Source organism: Spea bombifrons, chromosome 1 (genome assembly GCF_027358695.1).
Source record: "Spea bombifrons isolate aSpeBom1 chromosome 1, aSpeBom1.2.pri, whole genome shotgun sequence".
NCBI lineage: Eukaryota > Metazoa > Chordata > Amphibia > Anura > Pelobatidae > Spea > Spea bombifrons.
This window is the reverse complement of record NC_071087.1, coordinates 123327361-123351010: the sequence shown is the minus strand read 5'-3', so window position 1 is coordinate 123351010 and position 23650 is coordinate 123327361. Positions and strand designations below refer to the sequence as shown.

Below are 23650 nucleotides of genomic sequence, written 5' to 3'. Positions count from 1 at the left end.
TCCTCTTTCAGCCATATTGGAAAAATGGGAGCATAAAACCATATTTTTTGATACTGTTGCTTTAAGCATTTAAGAACTACTGTCTGTGATAATCGGTTGGGCTAACATTTATGCTCCAGCTGGTTAAGAAAATAAAAAAAAATGTTTTCTTACAATTGTGAAGACTGCCAAGATTTTTTATTTAAAATTGCAAAGAGAAATAGCCTTTTTTCCCTTTTGATAACATTTTCTGAAGGCAGAAGGAAGAGTTTTAATATTAACTGATAATGTAATTGAATTTTAGTAATACAGGCAATTTTAATGCTCCACATCAAAGCAGTGGTTAGTTGGAATATATTTTTCTCTGTGCGTTTATATTAACTGTGTGTACTTCAAAGACGCCATGTCTAGTTTGTGAGATTCAGGCTGCTTTAGGCCACAGACTCTCCTAATTTCAAGACTTTTTAAAATATTTGGCTGTCTATCCGGATGCTATAAATCAAAGTCACATGTCAGGGGACTATTCAGTACATGTTACAGGAATTATATGTTCAGTTCCCAGTAAAACATAGTCAAGGAACACACATAAGGAACTGTACTATTAAAGGGGGGCATAGTGTCCCATGCTGCCTCGTCATCCAAGAATATATATTAAAATACTTCGACCTCCAAAATTACTTACCTCTAGAAGAAACCGGAGCTTCAGTTCTTTGTTCTTGTCTTAGACTCTGGATATCTATATGTCTATCCAATACATGTTTAAATTCCCTTACTGTATTAACCTCTGCTTGGAGGTTGTCTCTGGATCACTTTCTTTGGGTAGGGAAGCAGCTTTTGCCCATGCACACTTCCTGTTGATATCACGCAGGCAAGGGCAACAGGACATGATTCGGCCAAACGCATCTCCTGCAAGCCAAGGTGATGATGAGAAGCAAATGTATAGGGAGATTCTGCAGAGGGTTACAAGATCTCTTATCTCCTCAACCGGCACATTTACAAAGCCTCCATAGTTTGATATCCATAGTGTATGGGCCGCTCGGGTGTTCTCCTAGTTCCGGCCAAGGGTAGTGGCAAAAGCAAATACATCAGTATAGAGGATGTAAGAAACTGTAGATAAAACTAACCTTTTAATTGCCAGGAAATGCCTCAAATCAGTGGCATGCACTTTATGCAACTGAATAATTTACGAGTTTAAATAGGTGCTTTTTGTAGTATGCCGTAGTTGAACTGGATAAAAGCTACACAACAAAATAAACTAACTCAGCAGGGAATGGATCCATCATTACTCACCATCAGAAACCAATATCAGTGAAAGCTTGTTGCTCTCCAAGGTACTGCTTATAGATGTTGTAAAGCCTGCGTGTCTCTGTTTTACCACCACGAAAATATTTACTGTATAAAAGGGCTGATTTCTCCTGTGCTCCTAACGAGGAATACCCAATAATTTCCTCTTTAAAAGGGAGAAACAAAAATCACCCCCTTTTTTCATTCTGTAACCAAATTCTTACTAAAGCCATAACTCTGGTGAATTGCATTTAGTAGCTGTCACTTCGCTTTTTCATTCTGCCCAAGTTAATGTTAAATTAGTACCTAAATTAGTCCCATTTGAATGCTTTCCAGTGTACAACTGAATAGCAATTGTCTACATACCAGCGCTAAGAACTAATTGGCTTATTCCTCAGAGTAACATAAGCCCTTACGTAAAGAGTTTCCTGTTTTGTTTATAATAATGTCAGTTAAACAAAGCAGTGTTTTTATTAACTGAAGTGGGACAGCTCTCCTACTTGAAGTCATCACGTGGGATGTAGGTGACGCTACTTAACCACTTGAATGCATTAGGCATAATATCATCATGTCTGGGGGGAATGTTTATTAAGTTAAACATGGATTTGAATAATAATTGCATACATGTTAAGCGTCTTTCTTTGGGAACCAATTGCCTTTCTTTTTCCTCCCCCAATGTTCCACAGTTCAGTGGGTATGAGTGCATCAACGTGTTCTACAGCCCTAATACTCATCGTTTTGTTTATAATATGGCAGAAACAAAAATTGTAGAAATTGTTCTTTGAACCGTTCTTCCTACAAAGTTACCATTTTGCATAAAATGTCTTGGTAAAACAAAAGTGAAATATTGCGGAGGGAGGAACATAACACATAAGTAAAGCGTATGCAAATTCACTTTTACAATTTATGAAAAAAAAATGCTAAATTCAGCATTCACATGAAAATCAAAGTTTACTGCTTCATAAACACAAACAGGAGAGGAAAAACACAGGGAATTTGAGTGTTTTCAATAACCAAGCTATGCACATGGGTGAAATTGTCTTCATTACCCCACTGAACCATGTGGTCAAGTTGTGATGAACATATGAAGTCTTCAGACAAGATAAGAAAAAAACAGTCTGCAAAATGTATGAGATGAGGTTTTGCCTCGTGCTGCAGCTACAAAGCAACAAATCATTTCTACAGCAGGTTCTAGCTGACATATATTTGCAGATGTATAACAGCTGGATACGGCTTACAAAAGATAAAACGAATGCAGACAAGCTGTGAAGTTAGTAACTGCGGCAATTTGGGCTATCATCATCAGTCCACGCTGAAAAATGATGACCAACTATGCTCAGGTTATTCACCTTGAAGAATACCTGCCGGTCAACAAACTATGTTATGTTCTAGAGGTACTAGAAAAGGACCTTTTTATTAGGCCTCCCCCAATGCTACAGTAACCCCAGCCTCCATAAAATGGGTTGGTATAATAGTCCAGGTAATAGCTGCAGACATAGAAATTTATTAAAGGGACATTCCTGCCATCATATACCCTGTCATGCATATGATTACTGAATGGCACCTTTACATTTTCATGGTGTCCCTCTGCAGAATCCCCAATGTGTATTTACCTCTTTTTCCACTTGCAGCTTCTAGTCTTGAAGTAGATGTGTTTGGCTGAACGTATCTACTACTGTCCACACATTGTACTCATTTCCAGTTAGTTCCAGCTGAAGAGCTCACATTGGTTTCAAAAGGAGTGCTTTCCTGCGGTTGATTGGCTGCTTAAGCAGCCAATCAGTGGCTTGAAAAGCGGGACCATGGTGGGGGCATCATGTTTAAGCTGTGGATATGCAGCGTCTCCTTAAAGTCACTTGAAAAAAGGTCTAAGGTATGTATAATAAAATACTTACGAAGTGCTTTAATAGACACTATTCATAGTAGAAGCTGCATGGGGCGTTAGAGTGTCCCTTAAATGGGAGAATGTGAAAAAGATATTTCAAGTGCAATATGGTTGAACATATAGCAAAGTAAGTCCCCTTAAGTATAAACCACCACAGTGCAATATGTGTTAAAAGTGCTGGACAAAATTGTGCTAATATATAGTGTTATATAATGTTCCTTAGGGGAATAAATGTTTAGTAACGTTTTAGAGGATTAATTGAATGCACACCACACTGAAACTTGCTTTTTTAACCACGCATTGATACTTTATGTGGATTAAAATAAAATACAATGAACAATAAACATGTGCTTGTTTTTCTTTTTTTTTGTAGGACACGGAGATCCTGAATACAGCCATTCTCACTGGGAAGACAGTGGCGGTGCCCATTAAGGTGGTTTCAGTGGAGGAAAATGGTTATGTGTCAGATATTTCTGAGCTGGTGGAGTGTAAGTCCACAGATGAAGATGTTGTAAAAGTAAGTCATTTCCCCTCAAATACTGCAATTGGAAACCAGCCACAAGCCTGGGTTTATGGATTTCTCTAAAAAACATTTTTTACAAAACATTTTTTTGCTGTTGCATCCATTGGGGACTTCACTTGGAAACGCAACTAAAGCTTCCCAAAACTGGTCTGCTGATTGTGTGTAAAGTACAGGTTTTAGAATCTTCTTAGATTAAGGCTGGTTGATCTTTTATGAACATAGGTGAATATTTCAGAATTAACGTGAGACTGATTGATGTGCCATTGCTTATGTGAAAACATCATGAACAGCTGTACAGATTATACGAATGGGTGGTTGAACAGATTTTGTTCATGATTTATACCTTTTTGAACACTTTACAAGATGATGCAATCCTGTTAATTTTCTAACTAACGTCAACAAATTTCTTTGTCTTTAAATTTATAATTCTGTGAGTTTCTCTGCTACAGAAGGATTTTTAACTTGTTGACAAGTCGTAGTATCTGATGTGCAAACATGTCATTTCATTAAAAAAAATAATAATATTTAATGTACAAAATGTTTGCAATATCAATCCTCTTTTAGAGTTACCGGTCTGAAAGCTTACAAAGGGTAAATGAAAGATTCTGCATAATCATATGAGAAAGGAGGAGAACCTTTGGGAAAAATGAATTCATGCTTATCATTAAAAAACAAGCATCCATATTATTGATGTTCAGTGTCTCTCCTGTCAGGAGTTACATGGGAAGCTGGAGCTTCATACAATTTCATTGGCAAACCATAGACACAGCTACTTAAGACATCCACTGATCTATAAAGCCCCCATCCGAGAATGTAAGTTTGAGTGCTCTCCAAGTGTGACAAATCTATCTTAACTTGACATCAAAATATGGATTGCTGTCCTTAGTTTAAGCATAATTAAAGATGTACCCTCTTACATCAGGGCACTAAAATCTTGAGCCACCCTTGGATATTCTATTAGCTTTACCCTTCACAGTTCAGCACAAGTAATAAACCAATGTAATGGTATTTTCTAAGAAAAAAAAGGCAGTATACTGTATGTACTCTAAGGCCACTTTTTGTGTTTACAATGAAAACAGTGACCACGACTTCCTGTTTTTAGGTTGAAAGTGAAATTATTTTGTTCCATACAGTTTTTCCTCTCATTTTGTTAAGCAGGGTCTGCATAATTATACCTCCCAGTTGATTTATGTGTTCCTGTTTGCTATGTTGCTCTCCTGTTTTAATGGAAGCCTGTGAAAGGGTGGGGTGTGGAGAAGGGATATCATTAACCAAAAGGACTTCCATTCAGACCTTCATACTCCCAGCATTCCAGTTTATCCAAATCAGGATTCCTGTGTTGAGGTAAATGGCTAGCGGTGGGAGCAGGTGGAGCCAGGGCAAGGCTATCTGACCTCGTTACCCCAAGAGCCACATTGCAGCGCTCAACTGCAGAGTGTTGTGAAGTGACCATGATGGAGGATTGTGCCTCAACAGTGATTTTACAGCTCCCAGGGCCAGTCAGATATTATGATCTCCCCAATCAGCCCATGATTCCTACTGCCCGCAAAAGCCGGTCAGTGCAACAATGCCTGAAAATCATGACTGCCACGTGGAAACCAGAACACATGGAAGGTACGGGGCTTTCATTTATCTGGCACCAAAATAATTCTTCTTCCTTTTAAACGTAGTCATTGCTTGTGTTCTGCAGTCTCGTGTACTGGTGCTTGATTGTGTGTTTTATGATTACTATATTCTTAGAATCAAGTAAACACAATTGCAGCCTCTTGAAGTGAGCACCCACAGTGCTTATTTTAGGCTTTGATGGGGAAGGGTTGAAATTGAATTTAACCTATTTCTTTCTTCTGACACCTTACAGTAAACATAAACTTATACTACAACTTGGTCCAAAATAAGTCTGTTGTTTCATATTCCTTTATAATTAGAGCATTTGGTGTCCCAAAATTTTTGGCATCCTTAAAATGTTGTCTGTGCTGCCTTGTTTCCATTTTGCTGTGTTACGTTAAATGAAATAGCACTAGGCTATAGCGGCACTTTACCAAAGCAACACCACAAACCAACAAGGCTATTGTTTATTTTGCTTTATCTGGTTTATAATCCTTTGTGTGATTCAAATACTTAAGGGTACAAATGAAATGTTAATTCTTTTTTATGAAGTATAGTGAAAGTAACATGTATTCATGGTGATATGTTTAAATGCTATTTAAAATAAAATTAAAACCTACTTTTAATATCCCACCACAAACCAAATACATGAGTGTATATTTTGAGTTCCTTTTCTGTCGTTTTTTTTTTTTTTTTTTTTTTTTTACATTCTCTGGTATGAAAAATTAGCTTCTCGCTGTGCAACATTTCTAAATGCCTTTAGGACACTGGATGAAATGTTTTAGATGTGATAACTGCTGAAATCTCACAGAAGATGGCTGCTTTTTAGTTTCCTTTCTCATTATACACATTTTATGTGTTCATGCTTAACAGTCAGAAGAGACGATCAGTATAATTAAACGAGAGACTGGTCTGTGGGTGCCATGCTGTGTAAAGAGACGATCATTTACATTTTACTCCCTTTTACTTCAAAGAATGTGTTTAAGAGTGGGAATTCAAAGCTGACTATTATTTTTACATCCCTTATTCCAATGGGTAGCAGCAACAGGCTTTGGGCCCCCAAGGCACTTTTGACTTCCACAAGCCTTGTCATGGACATTGTTGGCCCTGTACATATATTCTGCTTACCCCTGCTTTTTTCACATGGTATCCCATAGCAGATACTTCTTGTGATGTAGTAGAGTCACATTTCCTCCCTCATTGTTCTCTTTTTTTCAGATGTCCCTCTGTTAGGACACTTAAGAAGTCACCCTTGAGGATCCAAAACCATGTGTCCCTTTTGTTTCTCTGAGGCCTCTCATTTTTAGGAGCTCAAAATGGCCAGTGTGTAGGAGCATATAACAAAGCTTCAGTCCTCAATATTGAACATGTATCCCACAATATTTGGCAACAAATCAGGCAATGTCAAGTACCTTGACCTTGCTGTAAATGAATCAGTGAAATGAATAATTATAAATTACTAATTAATTCCTATAATTATGACACTTACTAGACTACTAATTACAGATTAGTGATGGAGGGTGGAAGCAGCATATTAGATTTTATCTTAAGATAACTTTTTTTCAAAATCATGCATTGGGTCAAGGTAGTCCTTACGATATCTGGAGTGATTCAGTACAGTTGGTTGGTTGTATTTATATGGTTTTCAACTTTAATGTCAGTGGTTATAGACAATCACATAAGTGCAATAGTTAACTTTTAAATAAAACCCTTTAAAAGGACACTACAATGTCCTACACAGTCTCACTAAAGACAAATGCATATTAAACTACATGGTATGGTACATGGCAAATAAATTACTTCCTGCGCAATTGTTCCATGCATTTGCGAGGGGGGGATCAAATGAAAAATTTAATTTAAAATGTAACCCTTTCTCTTTAAGATTATAAATATAATATTATATATATATATATATATATATATATATATATATATATATATATATATATATATATATATATATATATATATTCTGTATGAGGATATGGCTACCCTGAATCTAGGACTGATTAATGGTTGAATCTTTACATCAAGAAAACTAGGTAGACTAAATGGGCCGAATGGTCCTTACCTGCTGTCAAATTCTGTTATTTAAATCAATCCATTATATTCATAAGGCAGCGTCAGCAACTGCTACAGTGACACACATAGTATAGCGTATTGATTGTGGAACAATTTATTTCTTTTTAATACTTACTAGCCACGGTATTCTGCACACTGTCCTGTGTTAGTGAAGTTAAAATATTTCCTATATTTTCCTATAATTGTACAATTGATTTTCATGTGCAGTTTATAGTACTTCTTATAAACAGGATGATTTTAGTCTGGTGAAGTTGATGAGCTGTATGAGAGAACTATGTAGTGTATAATACAATTTATTGGATTGGCAATTAAGGTATAACTAAGAGTTAGAGTAGATTTCTTGTCATCCTAATACAGATGGCATCAGATGTAGCTGCATTTCGACTGCTAGACATCCTACAACATAATATATATATATATATATATATATATATATATATATATATATATATATATATATATATATATATATATTGTAGGGGACAGCTCACGCATGGGGCGGCAATGACAGTTTCACACAGGTTTCCAACGTAAAAGCGCGTTTATTTAGATGTTGTAGTCACAGAGCACCTTGTAAACAAAACAAACTATAAGCCTGTCCGGCTCTAACTAAACAGCAGGATACCTCTCTAGCAGCCTAAGGTCTGTCACAAAGCAAAGTAACCAGTTTTGTATGGGGTAAAGCTTCATACCTGGTGGGCTGCAGCGCTGGCTGTAGCTGCTCCTTCATTCAGGTTCTCCCTCCCCTTGCAAACCTAACAGCCCTCTCTTTTAAGGCTTCCTCCCCAGTAACGAGCTTAGGAAGCCTCACCTGAGAGCACCTGGGTTTGCTACCATGCCTGGCTGAGGTAACCAGGTGAGATATATATCCCATCAACCACTCTCCCATACACTTTACCACATATCCCCCCCGTCGACTCCAGACCAGAGGTCTGGACAGCGTCAGCAACCATACAGTACACCCTGGACAACGCATCCGCATTCCCATGTAACTTCCCTGGTCTATGCTCCACTGTAAATCTAAAGTTTTGCAAGGAGAGAAACCATCTCGTCACTCTTGCATTCCTCTCCTTATTCTGTTTCATCCATGCCAGAGGAGCATGGTCAGTTACCAACACGAATTCCCTGCCCAGGAGATAATATCTCAGAGACTCCAACGCCCACTTGATGGCGAGACACTCCCTTTCCACTATGGCATAATTTTCCTCGGCTGGGGTCAGTTTCCTACTCAAGAACAGCACTGGGTGTTCTTCCCCATTAACCACTTGTGACAAAACTGCCCCCAAACCTCTAGCAGACGCGTCTGTCTGAACCAGAAACGGTTTCCTAAAATCAGGGGAAACGAGCACTGGCTGGTCACACAGGGCAGACTTCAGACTCTGAAAAGCCCTTTCTGCCTCGGGGTTCCACTTTACCATCACTGACTTACCACCCTTTGTTAAGTCTGTCAATGGTGTGGCCATGGAGGCAAAATTGGGCACGAACCGACGGTAGTACCCGGTTATGCCAAGGAAAGCCCTCACTTGTTTCTTTGTTACTGGCCTAGGCCAGTTCTGTATCGCCTCAATCTTATTGATCTGGGGTTTAACCAGCCCCCTACCAATGATATAACCCAGGTATCTTGCTTCCTCCAGACCCACTGCACATTTTTCAGGGTTTATGGTTAGGCCTGCATCACTAATGGAGTCTAACACGCCCTGTACCTTACCGAGGTGACTTTTCCAGTCAGACGAAAAAATTACCACATCGTCCAGGTAAGCAGCGGCATAATCACGATGTGGTCTCAAAATCAGATCCATCAGCCTCTGGAAGGTAGCAGGGGCCCCATGTAACCCAAATGGCATCACAACATACTGGAACAGGCCCTCTGGAGTGGAAAAGGCAGTCTTCTCTTTAGCCTCCTCAGTCAACGGTATCTGCCAATAGCCCTTTGTAAGGTCAAGTGTTGTAATGTACCTTGCCTTCCCAAGCCTCTCAACCAGTTCATCCACTCGGGGCATGGGGTACGCATCAAACTTTGAGACCTCATTTAATCTCCTGAAGTCATTACAGAACCTCCACGTCCCGTTGGGCTTTGGGATTAGCACTATGGGGCTTGACCATTCACTAGTAGATTCCTCAATAACACCTAATTCACGCATGCGCCTGACCTCCGTGGATACCGCCTCTCTACGGGCTTCTGGTATCCTGTATGGCTTCAGGTTCACTTTACTGTGAGGCTCAGTTTTAATATGGTGTTTTATGAGGTGGGTACGGCCCGGTAGGTCCGAAAACTTGCGTCTGTTTTCCTGCAGGAACTCCCTCACCTCCTGCTTCTGGGGCACTGACAGTGCCTCTCCTATTCTTACTGGGGGAATTGGTTGCCCCACTTCTTTGACCCCTGCCTGGGTCGCCCCCAAAGACTCCCGCTCTTTCCACGGCTTGATCAGGTTTACGTGGTAAACCTGGAAGGGTTTTCTCCTGCCCGGTTGATGGACCTTGTAGTTCACCTCACTCATCTTCTCTACAACCTCATAGGGACCCTGCCACTTGGCTAAAAACTTACTTTCGACGGTGGGCACTAAAACCAGGACCCTGTCCCCAGGATTAAAGGCCCTCAACCTGGCAGATCTGTTATAAATTCTGCTCTGGGCCTCCTGCGCTCTTTGCAGATGCGTTTTAACTATAGGCATCACCGTCGCTATTCGCTCCTGCATCTGAGCCACATGTTCAATAACACTCTTATATGGAGTGGCCTCGGTCTCCCAAGTTTCTTTGGCAATATCTAACAAACCCCGTGGATGTCGGCCATAGACTAACTCAAAGGGGGAAAACCCTGTAGACGCTTGGGGCACCTCCCTGATAGAGAACATGAGGTAGGGTAATAGACAGTCCCAATCCCGACCATCCCTTTCTACCACCTTTTTTAGCATATGCTTTAGGGTTTTGTTAAACCTCTCCACTAACCCGTCTGTTTGCGGGTGGTACACTGAGGTACGGAGGTGAGCGATTTTAAACAACTTACACAGGTCTTTCATGACCCGTGACATAAAGGGCGTACCCTGGTCAGTAAGAATTTCTTTAGGGATCCCCGTGCGAGAGAACATGTAAAACAACTCCCTAGCAATATTCTTGGAGGCCATGTTTCTTAAGGGTACCGCCTCTGGGTACCGGGTAGCATAATCCAAGACAACCAAAATGTATTGGTGTCCCCTAGCAGATTTGACAATGGGCCCTACCAAATCCATGGCAACTCTCTCAAATGGTACTTCAATGATGGGAAGTGGCACCAAGGGGCTACGGAAGTGTGGTGTTGGGGCACTCTTCTGGCACGTGGGGCATGACTCACAATACCTTTTTACTTCTTCATATACCCCAGGCCAATAAAATCTTTGGAGGACCCTCTCTTGTGTTTTATTAGTCCCCAAGTGCCCCCCAAACACATGGTTATGGGCTATGTCCAGCACCAGGTGTCGGTATGGTTTTGGCACCAGAAGCTGTTCCACAATTTCCTTGTTAACTTTGGTGACCCGGTACACTAGATCCCCATTCATGGCAAAATGCGGAAATTTCTGGTCAGCTTCGGGTTCCTGTGGTACCCCATTTACTACCGTGACATTTGCCCGTGCAGTTCCCAGAGTGGGGTCTCTCACTTGCTCGGTCCCGAAGTTACCCCGAGACATTTCTAAATCTAAGACCTGTTGGCCTGGTAGGGAAGTTTCTTCTTCTTCCTCCCCAGCTAACATCTGCAAGGGGAAAGAATCTTCACTATACATTTCGGGTGGGCCTAGATCCTTTTCATCATGCCCCTTACTGGTATCATTGTTCCCAATGGCCGTCTCACCTGACCCATTATTTACAGGGAGGGGTACAGACTCTGCCGGAGTTTGTTCCCCAGCTGCAGAAACGTTCCCCCTTCTCCACAACTCCCAGAACAAGGGGAAATCGCGGCCTAAAATAACCGCATGCATAAGTCTTTTTACAACTCCGACTTCGTAGGTCACAGTTCCAGATGGGGTCACCAACTTAATGGGGGCCACAGGGTAAGCTACAATATCCCCGTGGATGCATAGCACTCTTATGTGCTTGTTCGGCACGTAGTCCATAGTCACAAGGCCAGCCCGAACCAAAGTCACCAGGCTACCCGAGTCCAAAAGTGCCTTCACGGAGCAGTCACCTATCTTCACCATACAAAAATGCGGCTCAGTCTCTGATTCTGGAATGGCTGCACAAACCGGTTCTGCAAACAGGGACTGACGCCGACTAGCGTCACACACCATGGGCTCTGAGTTAAGAGGGCAATAGGCGGCTATGTGTCCCCACTCATGGCACCTCCAGCACTGGGGGGTCCCTGGCCTCCTTAGTAGGGAGCCCTTTCTAGGATTGTGGGGTCCCAGGGGTTCAGGATCAGTCTTTTGCCCTTGCCCAAACTCTAGAGCCCTGCTCTCTCTCACATTTTCCCATACACCTCCAGCTGGAACTCTCTTACCCAAAGATGTCGCGGGTCTGACAGTCTTGGAAGGTGTTGGTGCCGCAGGGACCTCACGGAGGAAGTCCTCGGTTGCTATGAACCTTTCCACCATGTTGACAAGCTGCTCAGCAGTTCTGGGGTCTCCATGCCCAACCCACCGTTGTAGCTCCGCCGGGAGGGCGCGGAGGTAGTGGTCCATTACCACCTTTTCCACAATCTGGGCTGGTGTAGTGGATTCTGGTTCCAGCCACTTGCGTACAAGATGAATCAGATCATACATCTGGGACCTGGCAGGCTTGTCCATGGTGTATTTCCAACAGTGGACTCTCTTGGCCCGAACAGCGGGCGTAACACCCAGGCGAGCAAGGATCTCCATTTTTAGTTTTGTAAAGTCCCGGACATCCTGCTCCCCGAGGTCATAGTAGGCCTTTTGCGGTTCACCAGTCAGGAAGGGTGCAATCACTTCTGCCCACTCTGCAACTGGCAGTCTCTCTCTCTCCGCCACTCTCTCAAATACGGTGAGGTATGCCTCAACGTCGTCGTCGGGTGTCATTTTTTGTAAGCCCCGCTGAACGGCCCTCCTCACGTTAACAGTCTCAAGGGGGCTTGCCTCCACTTGTTGGGGCTGAGCCACAACAGTCTCTCTGAGCGCAGCAATCTGCTCCATTAACAGGCGATTCGTTTCCTGTTGTTGGGCCATAGTCTGCTGTTGCGCATGTTGCTGGGCGTGAAAAGCCTCTGCATGAAACTTCCGTTGCTGTTCCAAGGCCTGCTCATGTCTCAGGTTAGCCTGTATCAGCTGCTTTATCACTTCCTCCATTGTGCCGGATGGGCCTTACAGTGCTGCAGCCTTCACTCAGGACATATGCTTCCGGCCCTTTAAATGTCCACAAGATTCAGATGCTGTGTTTTGTCCTGCCGTTGCTCCTAGCACAACTGTGCCCGCATTCTCCACCAATTGTAGGGGACAGCTCACGCATGGGGCGGCAATGACAGTTTCACACAGGTTTCCAACGTAAAAGCGCGTTTATTTAGATGTTGTAGTCACAGAGCACCTTGTAAACAAAACAAACTATAAGCCTGTCCAGCTCTAACTAAACAGCAGGATACCTCTCTAGCAGCCTAAGGTCTGTCACAAAGCAAAGTAACCAGTTTTGTATGGGGTAAAGCTTCATACCTGGTGGGCTGCAGCGCTGGCTGTAGCTGCTCCTTCATTCAGGTTCTCCCGCCCCTTGCAAACCTAACAGCCCTCTCTTTTAAGGCTTCCTCCCCAGTAACGAGCTTAGGAAGCCTCACCTGAGAGCACCTGGGTTTGCTACCATGCCTGGCTGAGGTAACCAGGTGAGATATATATCCCATCAACCACTCTCCCATACACTTTACCACAATATATATATAAACAGTCTCAGCACATGTTTTTAATGTAACTGAAGCATAGCCAATACAATATGAATTTGTTTTTAAGTTAACCAGCAATGTAACTAGATGTGACAAATGAACCATACTAAACACTGAATGACAATGATGGATAGAACTTTGGATGTTTAAGAAAATTTGACACATTTTGAACATGGCATTTTTGATTAGTGACACAGGGAAACTGTCAGGCTGGCAGAGAATAGTTTGTGCAGTCAGTGTTAACATCTTGTTAGTTCCAGCACACATCCCAATTTATTCCATTAAAGCAGAACATGTGCTTAAACTCTCAGTTGATACCTACTTTACCAAAGGAGCTTGCTGGTAAGAAGTGTGACTTTTTCAGTCAGGACACATGTCACAGTGTACTCTGTCAGATTAGGAGAACGGGCAGACTCCGGGAGTTCTTCTCCCCAGCCACTTCAGCTTGAGGTAGTTTCAGGAGTGAAGTAGCTTCATGTGGTTCGTCAGAGACCCTTAGGAATGAACCCTCAGGAACTTCATGTTGTAGAGCAAGAAAAGGTCAAGGGATTAATGAAGTTAGCAATGCAAAAGAGTAGCTAAGGTTAACAGAGGAGCTAAGAAATATCAGGAGCATGCATAACTAACTGGGAGCACACAAGGGTAAGAGTGGCTAGAATAAGGCTATATAAAAGAAAATAAGCTCAAGACACTAAGAGTTCAAGTATAAGAAGGTGCCATCTGTGACTTCTGTGCTATAGGAAGCTTAAGTATGAAGGAGGCACATCTGCAGTGTATCAGCGTAGTGGATGAGACAAAGTGCATCACAAAGGAATCGGTCCCTGCATCGCTGAAACAGCACGGGTCTTAAAACAATACATTCTCAATATTAACAAGAGCAGCTAGTGTTAACAAAACAAGTTGGGTTTTAGGGAATATGGGTGAGCATCAGAAATAAAAAAAATAATTGGCAAGGTAATGGTGCCACCTACAAAGGTCAGTGTAAAGATGCAGTGCCATAACACTTGGATTCATCTGTAAATAAAGTTTCATCTCTAACTTGTGGTAGCCGATAAATATATGTGATGACCATATTTACATGCATACATATATACTGTATTTGCTCGATTATAAGAGGACCCTGATTATAAGACGACCCCCCAAAATTTTAATATTAATTTAGGAAAAAAAGAAAGCCTGAATATGACTACCCTATAAGTAAACAATTTTACTAATCCCTGTTTAATCCCTGTTTATTTTACTGCCAATTATGCTATTTTTGGATTTTGCCACTTAGGGGGAAAAATCCTTCTTCACTCCAAAAGGCAAACAGATTTCTCCTTGGATCACTAAGCTCTAAAATATGAATGTTTATTCTATCATTTATAGCCCTGTATGTTCTGCTTTTCTTTAAAAAATATCCAGTTACAACAACTCTATGCATTCTTTTTTTTAGCCAATTTCCAATCCAAGTACATACAATAAGCTTTTGTGTGGAACCGTTTCAAATGCCATAGCAAAGTCCAAATAGCCAATCCTAGATCTATATTTTTACAGACTTCTTCAGTGGGTGCTATTAGGTTGGCTTGACAAGACTTGTCTTTCACAAAATCATACTGACTACTAAATATATTCTGATTCAAGATGTATTCTTAAATGCATGCCTTTAAAAACCCAAATAATTTCACCGCTACATCAAGCTCACTGGCCCCACAGAGATTTTCATCCCTTTTAAATATGTTCACCACATCTGCCTTAAACCGTGTTTAGTTGTTTAAGCACTTTTGCTGTCCCATGTTTGTTGCGACAGTTCCGTAAAATCAGCCAGCAGGAGCTCAGCCATCAATGTTTCCTCGGTGTAAACAGAAGAAAAAACAGCTTTCTCCCTGTCCACATTAACCAAATTTTCCATTTCAAATAACAAAGAACCAGCATTATTGTTTTTAGATTTTTTCAAATTTTTTTAAAATAAAATTGGGATTAGTTTTATTCTCCTTTCCAATTTGTACTCTTTGTGCTCAATGATGCTGCTGATCACTCGGTTTTATAATGTTTGCATGCCGTTTTCTTGTTTTATATTTCCTGTCCTACATTATTGGTAAACCACATTGGTTTTATCGTGGGTCTTTTGCATTTGTTTCTCATGGGTATACACTGATGTGTGTAATTTTGTAACTTAACAGGAGGTACATACAAGACTATGGCATTATGCTAAAACCATAATTAAGAATAAAAATATGTCTTGGGAAGGTATAGCTCAGTTTTCAGTTTTTATCCAGTAATGAACAGCGGCTTCGTGTTTTAATTAAGTCAAAAAAGTCAACTCAAAGATTGGTATGTTTTAAGGAAGGAGGTTTGGCAGGGTTCTTGGTACGGAAGGACATAATTTGGGATAAATTCTATATAATACAACCTTTTATGTGAAATGACAAAATGTGGTATTTCACAGTTTCTTTAATCACTTTAGTTTATCCGGACAATAACTATACATGTCCCATGTGATTTAGATTTTTCTGCAAATTGTATTGAAAATGTATTGAAGATGTACCTTTTAACCCCTTCGCGACCTTTGCCGGTTCAGGACCGTCATGACAAGAAGGTCACTAAATGACCTTTGACGGTCCTGAACCGTCAAAAAGTTAAATAAGCTTAGAAAGTGATCAAGGATCACTTTCTTCGCTTAAACGATGTCGAGGCATTCAGCAAGGCCGAGATCGGCATCGGGGGCCATGTCTGGCCCCTCCCCGGGGCGTCAACAGCCGCCATACATTGTATGGCGGCGGACGCCCGTTTTAAAAGCGTTTAGGAGGCGATCAACGATCGCCTCCTAAACTTAAATGGTGTCGCTGGAATGCCTCGATCAGGAGGCATCCAGCGACACCAAACACTTACCTTTAGGTGGGCTGTGACCGCTCCGGAGAGCGGTCACAGCCGCAGCTGCCGGTGATCTTCGCCATCAAGTAAGATGGCCGCCGCTCTGTAAAAAAAACAAACAAGAAAAAGTTTGCTAGATGGTCTCCAGACCCTCTAGAGAACTGGCTCCACTTGCTGGTTGAATACAGGTACTGCATTCAACCATGCAAGTCAATGGAGCCCAGCTTTCTAATCACTATGTGATTAGTAAAATATTCAAAAAAAATAAAATAAAAATGAAAAAAAAAAAAAAATGTGCTAACATTTAAAAATAATTATGCAGTGATGTCACTAGATGAACCATCCAGTACCAGCAAAATGTGTAAAAAAAATATAAAAAAAGTATTAAAAAAAATAAAAAAAATAAAAAAATAAAGTTTATTATTTTGAGCAAGTGCTAAAATTTCTCAAAAATCTCAAAGAGTTAAAATAAAAGCACTTCAAATACCCAAGGGGTGTCTAATATATAAAAAAAATGGCTGATGGGGTAAATTGGAGTGGCCTAGCTCACAGATAGGGCATAGGTACAGACTGACCAAAATGGAGAAAAAAAGCGCACTTCCCAAATGTGGCATTTTAAATCTGAAACAACCCGACAAACCCATGCATGTCGGGTATCACTGCACTCAGGAGATGTTCCTGAACACATATTGGGGGGTTGTTTGACAGTGACATATACCAGAACCTGTATATCTATAACTAAAGTACAATTTGTGTGAAAAAAATTACTATTACAAAGTTTGACAAAGTGTAGTTCTATAATTGGTGCATGGAAAGGGTTAAAATAACAGCATTCGGAATACCCTGGGGTGTCTAGTTTTCCAAAATATATGGTTTGAATGGGTTAAATTGAGTTAACCGGCTTCAAAGATATTCCAAAGAGGAGAGGGAGGCACAATGACCAAATGACCACCTGAATTACGCATGCCCCAAAAGTAGCCTTTTACCAGCCAAACAATCTGACAAACCCATGCATGTGGGGTATCGCTGTACTCAGGAGATGTTCCTGAACACACATTGGGGTGTTGTTTGATAGTGACATATACCAGAACCTGTATATCTATAACTAAAGTACAATTTGTGTGGAAAAAAAAATAAAAAAAATTACTATTACAAAGTTTGACAAAGTGTAGTTGTATAATTGGTGCATGGAAAGGGTTAAAATAACAGCATTTGGAATACCCTGGGGTGTCTAGTTTTCAAAAATATATGGTTTGAATGGGTTAAATTGAGTTAACCGGCTTCAAAGATGTTCCAAAGAGGAGTTGTAGGCAGACTGACCAGATTTGTTAAAAAAGATTTGGAAATCATAAAACGCTGCTTGTACTTATTGCCCTATAACGTACAAAAAACAGCAAAAAAACATAAAAACATTGGGTATCTCTAAACTCAGGACAAGTAGTAGAATCTATTTAGCTAGTTTTTTTACTTGCTTTTTTAGGTGAGTAAAAGATTTTTCAAATAAAAGTCATAAAATGTCTTTTTTTTCAATTTTTCACCATGTTTTTTTTATTTTTTTTATAGTAAATAAGATGATACGATCAAAATAATGGTATCTGAAGAAAGCCCATCTTGTCCTGAAAAAAACAATATGTAACTTATGTGGGTACACTAAATGGGTGAGGAGAAAATTACACCTGAACACAAGCACCACAAAAGTGTCAAAACAGCCTCGGTCCCACAGGGTAGAAAACGAAAAATGAGCCCGGTCCTTAAGGGGTTAAGGCTTAGTCTATTTCAGGCTCTTTAGTGTAGATTCTTTATGAGTCATGTTTGCCTCTGCATGTCTTAAATTTTTTTCCAATCCATGTTTTAAGGATACGGTTCATAGTAAATCCTTCAGTGACACAAATACAATTTTAGGTATGGAGGCAAATTAAATATTTTGATCACCTACCCACTCATTACCTTTACTATTGCTCATGTTTCAAAACATAGGCACGACATTTACCTGGGACAGCCTTCTTACTAATATGCTAATACAAAGGTAGGAAAACATTTTGGATTATGACTAATTATGTCCCGAAAACTAAAAAAAACCTGTGTTTTATAACCAAACTAGAAACTTTGGAAAAGGCTGACAATATTTAATCAGTTAATCACACGTCACTGGTTCAATAACAAAAAAATTGTGTATCATTTCCCAGAACGTTACAATCGAGAAGAATATATGGCTGTGTGTATATTAGGGAAACCAGATGCCCATGTTTTCAAGTTGTCTGATTTTTCAGTGAGTATTTCCATGACGTACCCCCTGATCTAGATATACAAACACAGCCCGGTTTTGTGCATGCTGCATTGTATCCAACGCTAATTCACTTTCTCTGTGTCATAAAGACGAGGAGTACATTACTTTGGTCATTTTTTTCAGTGGGATGCAAAATGTGTTAGCAGTGACACTTGAAGGGTTAAAGGCATTATGTATTTTAAAACAACACTGTTCTCAGTATGTCAGGACCATTAGCTGTGTTTTTGGCTGGGGTTCTTTCTTTGCTCTCCTGGATTTAATGGCCATTCTCATAGAACTGTTGATGAGTATTGCCGAGGTTGGCAGACACTGAACAAGAGCATAAGAACCTCAAATGTTTCCCTGGTGCTACATTTAAAGACTGAGTATCTCCTCTGTGACGCGCTGCCTTCCAGAATACAGAGCATATAAACTTGTGTTGTTAAGCCTTCTGCAGCTAACATACATAATGTTTCAGATGGGCTAAGCTGCAGGGCTCTCGGCTCCAAAGCCCTGCAATGATCTAAAGGATGAGGGGGACAGATTGCGGGGTTTAAAATTAGCCAAGCATCAATTAAATCGCTAATACTTCTTAAATGCGCTGTGATCATAAACACACACACATCTGTGGCATAAACACATTTTTTCCATCCAATGTTTGCTCTCATCTTGATACTGACTGTGTGATTTAGATACTTAAAAGGTAACAAATATATATATATATATATATATATATAAATATATAAAAAAAAATTATACAGATAGTGGAATATATTAATCATAAGATTGTAAACAGGACTCGTTTTTCTTAAAAGGAAGTTCATAAATATATATCTAGAATGTGTGCAAGAAACATAAGAATGCATTAACCCCTCAGTGGAATACATGAGCCATTAGATTATAAAAATGTTAAAATAAAATTATTATCTATAAAATCGGATTATTTGATTTTCCTATATTGTTTTATAGTGACTCTGAATGTTTTCTGTTTTCTGCAAATAGTTTTTATTGTTTATTCTCTAAATTTAATGAAAACCACGGCAAGAATAAAATTGAAGAGGTCTTGAAATATGTCAGTGTGTCTGTTTTACGATACTGTCCCTCCTGGAGACCTTTATAAAAACTGATTTAAGGCTTCATAAAAAGCATACATCAATACATTAATGGACAATCGATTCTAAGAAACAAGCAGGAGAGAGGCTGGAGCTAATCTACAGCAATTTGTGTCCTTCCTTGCATAAAATACTGATCTCCCTTACTGCTTCTAAAAAATGCATGAAGGGTATGTGGACCAAATAATCCTTTCCCCCAACACCTCATCTTGCTTCAGAGGACTACGGTCGTATATTCAATGAGGCAGGAGTATGCGGAGAAATCATTACTAGTATTCAAGCTTAAAACTTTCATATATTGGAACCAAACACGCACAACTCACATCTTTAGTAATGTTCTGTGTACTGAAATTTCTTGTAAACAGGCAACCATGTATTTATGTCTCAAATACAATATTGTCCATGCAGTCCACTTAGGGACTATCTCTGTTTTCTTCTTCAGCATAATATACCGCGCCGTTTACAGTGGTTTATGCTAGTTTTGACAAAAAAAAAACAGTTTTTGTTTAATTTTGTTCTAATAAATGTTCTTTATCTGCATACCTGGATCCACACTGAGCTGATTCTATATTGCAATGCTAAGTCCGTTCTTCCATTGACTTTTATTAGTCAGAGGGGACTATTTACTAAGGTTAGTGTGCTTGCGGGTTGGTCTTGTATGTTTCCTAAAACCAACTTGCAATTCTAATTTATTTTTTGTTATAAAATTGCCTATACTTGCATGGAAAAGATATGACTACTTGCCAGTTGAAAAAAGGAGGCAACTGTTGCCTGTGACTTTAGATACAAGTTGGAACCAAAAAGATTGATAAATACAAACCTGAAAAAGAGCTTATATGAATCTAAATTCATCATTAACCAGCGCTTGGACAACCATAAAAGTGACTGCCGACCATCAGTATATTCAAGCTATGGTGGTGTCTACTATCGAATATTCTTGCTAGCAGGTTTCAGTTGTATTTAGAATTAATTACCTGCTATGAAAGCACGTTTGAAAATCATGGAAATATGTGTTCCAGAGGTTCCATGCAAATGTGCCTTTTAAAGCCACAGGGTCTGCGTGTATCCCTTAATGTACATCAGTCCTATTGCGCTGTAGCAGTCACCACAATTGCATACTTCATTAAACATTGCCGCCTTTTTGTTGCCTGGCATTGTGCCCCGACAGAGGAGAGAGATCCAGAGTACACGGAGGTTATTTATATTAAGACTAATAGTGAGCTCAATGAAAAGGTTTGCCTGGAGGCCTGATATGTTCTAGGTAATAGGAATTAGAGATACTATGAATGTTTCATGACAGAGAGGGAGCAACTTTTTTTACTTCTCTGCATTTCCATCACATTTCTGATTGTCGAAAACTTTCACTCCTCCACAAAGTTGGGCAGAGTCCCAGAAGAATAGTCAAATTGTCATTTTGAGAAAATGTTTGACAAGATTTTTTTTCCCGTCGCACAGATAAGAGCTTCTTTTTTTTGGTTCTGTTTTAAATTAAAGATATGTTTTATTCTTTTGACTCTGAAGTAGGAAAATACACAGGCAGCGCATTTTATTAAAAAGCAACTATCAGTTTGACTTTTGCATCTATCAGCAGATGCATTCAGGTTTTTGTTTATACTTTAAAATGCCACATTTACAGTCTTAGCGCCAGTCGGTAAATGTTTCCCATTGAATTTTATAAACTTAAGTTGATTGCTTATTTCAGTTTCATTGTTCTATAGAGTTAGATATCCACTAATAGCTGTTTGGTACATCACACATTCTTTATGCATAAAATATGTCTGTCAGATATATGGGTCATAACATAATGTTTATGTGTATGATAGAATATGCATTTCCACTGCTCAACACTAAATCTATGTGCGGTCTGGCCATGGGCAGCGTTCCCAGATACCCTCCAGAAACATCCTTGACCATATGTTATGTACTAAGAGATCGTATTCAGGATGCATGGTGTGGGGGAACAGAATGTGTAAATGTAAATGGTCTGGTTACGAAGGAGATCTCCAATCTCCCCAGCCATGCTATTGAGAAGTGGTGCATCATGGAACCCAATAATGCAACTGGGAAGGTGGAACAGGACTTTGACCATGCTAAGACTATTTGGCTTAGGCCAGAGTATAGCAATAAAACTTCATGAAAGAGAAACACACTCAGGATTCTTACAAATTGGTTCCCAAAACAACATTGTAAAATGGAGACCATTTTTATTATTATTATTATCTTTTCTTTATATAGCGCCAACAATTTATGCAGCACTTCTTACAATACTATTCAAGGGGTATGAGAAAACTGAGTAAGACAAGCCGATACATTAGGTGGAGAGAGTCTGTCTATTCAACTGTCAGTAAAAACTGAAAGAAACTAGCAACTTACAAGAGAGGCCCCATTTATTTGTGGTGTCGTTCCCAGTAAATGGGATGTTTCTAGGACAGCCAACAGCCACTACATAAACCTGCTTTGTTAAGCATGTCATGGCATATTTTCCACTTGTCGGAACTATGGTGTTACATGAATGTTCATTTGACCAGGAGTCACCATTGTAGATGGTAGTCATGAGATATCAATATATATATATTATGCTTATTTCTTTAGCAAATTCTGGTTTTCCTTAGAAATGAGGTAATTTACTGTTTACCACTAGGGAGCATAACAAGGACTGTAAGCCTACTTGAATAGGAATAAGAAAAACTCTGAAAGAAATGCATAAGGAAAAATATAATATTTAATCAAAACCACCATCAATTGCAACCATAACGTACACTGTGAGTGGTACCATTAATAAAAAAAAAGTATGAAAGAATTATGATACTTTTCTAAATTAAGTGAAAACTTAAAGCTAAAAAAGCAATGCTAATCACTCCCAGCCAGAGAATGCTTGTAACATTATGTTCCAATAGCAACAAAAGGTGATGTCTAATCAAAGCATAATGCTGGTCACAGAGGCTTGGCGACAAGAAGATTAAATATATTCAGAGGTTAATTTCTTTGAATGTAGAGGTAAAAGCGTTAGTCATATAAACCATACATAGCAATCTATTTTGTATTCCAACCAGAGATGAGCTAAAATAACATACTAGGAGCCAATATGAACGCTTATAAAACCTTTTCAGAATTGGGTTGCTGACAGTGAAAGCAATACGGTTACATTTCAGATATCTATTTAACCAATGGATACTGGAAGTTTTATTGTCTTTTTTTCCCTACAAAAACTGTCTTACATAAGTGGTTTTCTTGAGATGTAACAAGCGTACTGGTAATTAGGAATCCCTTCAAAGCTGTTTGCTTTCCTGCTGGAAGTGAGGATTCCAATAACTGTAGAGTGCAAACAGTGATAATGAAAAACATTTATGTATATGCTTTTTAAGTGTATAAAAAGTAATAGTTATATGTCAAAGTAAGACAATGTTTGAACAATGATGCCGAGACTTCTCATTACTTATAAATGTAATTTCTTATGGTTTGTTCCAAGAACAGATGTTATACTTGAAATCTATACATTCTTAACAGCTAGGCATGGAAATCAAATTGCATACAGCATATTTAGATAGATATATAAAGCATTTACAAACAATATACAATAGAAGTATAAATCTGATTTTTAGGACCCGCTGGTTACTGTCAGTTCTCACCACGCTGTTCTGCTGTTCAGGTTTCAGAGAGATGTGACTATGTTTTTGTCAACGGGAAGGAAATGAAAGGCAAGGTCAATGTGATGGTGAACTTCACATATCACTATCTGAGCGCACCTCTGCAGATAACCATCTGGGTGCCTCGGCTGCCTCTCCAGATAGACATATCTGACACTGAGCTCAGTCAAATCAAAGGATGGAGGGTACCCATCATTGCAAATAGAAGGTGGGTTTTCTTTTGTCAAATAAGATTGAATTATAATTTTTTTTGCTAGCTTGTTCTGTATGATACAGAATAAACATGCATAGTCAAATAAACATGGAATAATAAAATATGCCAACGATGTATACTTGTGGTCTGGGGTTGGTAGTGGTCATATAGACAGGAGTTGATGGACAGCTATCAGTTAACATTACATTACTTTAGTGGCATTATAGCAATATAATAATTGTTGTCAGAATGTGCACTAGATTTTTTGACTGCAAAACTTTTTTTAAATAAAAATACTTTTTATAATAATAATTATAAAGTCATCACACTGTCTAGAATAGGTGTGACAGTCTGTATGTGGTGGCTATCCTGT

At 39.6% G+C, this 23650-nt stretch overlaps 1 protein-coding gene across 1 annotated transcript in view; it reads left to right on the top strand.

The window, feature by feature from the left end:
* The window catches only part of TMEM132C (transmembrane protein 132C), a 181021-nt gene that overhangs the window by 148748 nt on the left and 8623 nt on the right, over positions 1–23650 (top strand). The window contains exons 5-6 of the mRNA XM_053471773.1: positions 3522–3665; positions 23087–23292. Coding sequence (XP_053327748.1) covers positions 3522–3665; positions 23087–23292 — 350 coding nt within the window. The remainder of the gene's footprint in view (positions 1–3521; positions 3666–23086; positions 23293–23650) is intronic.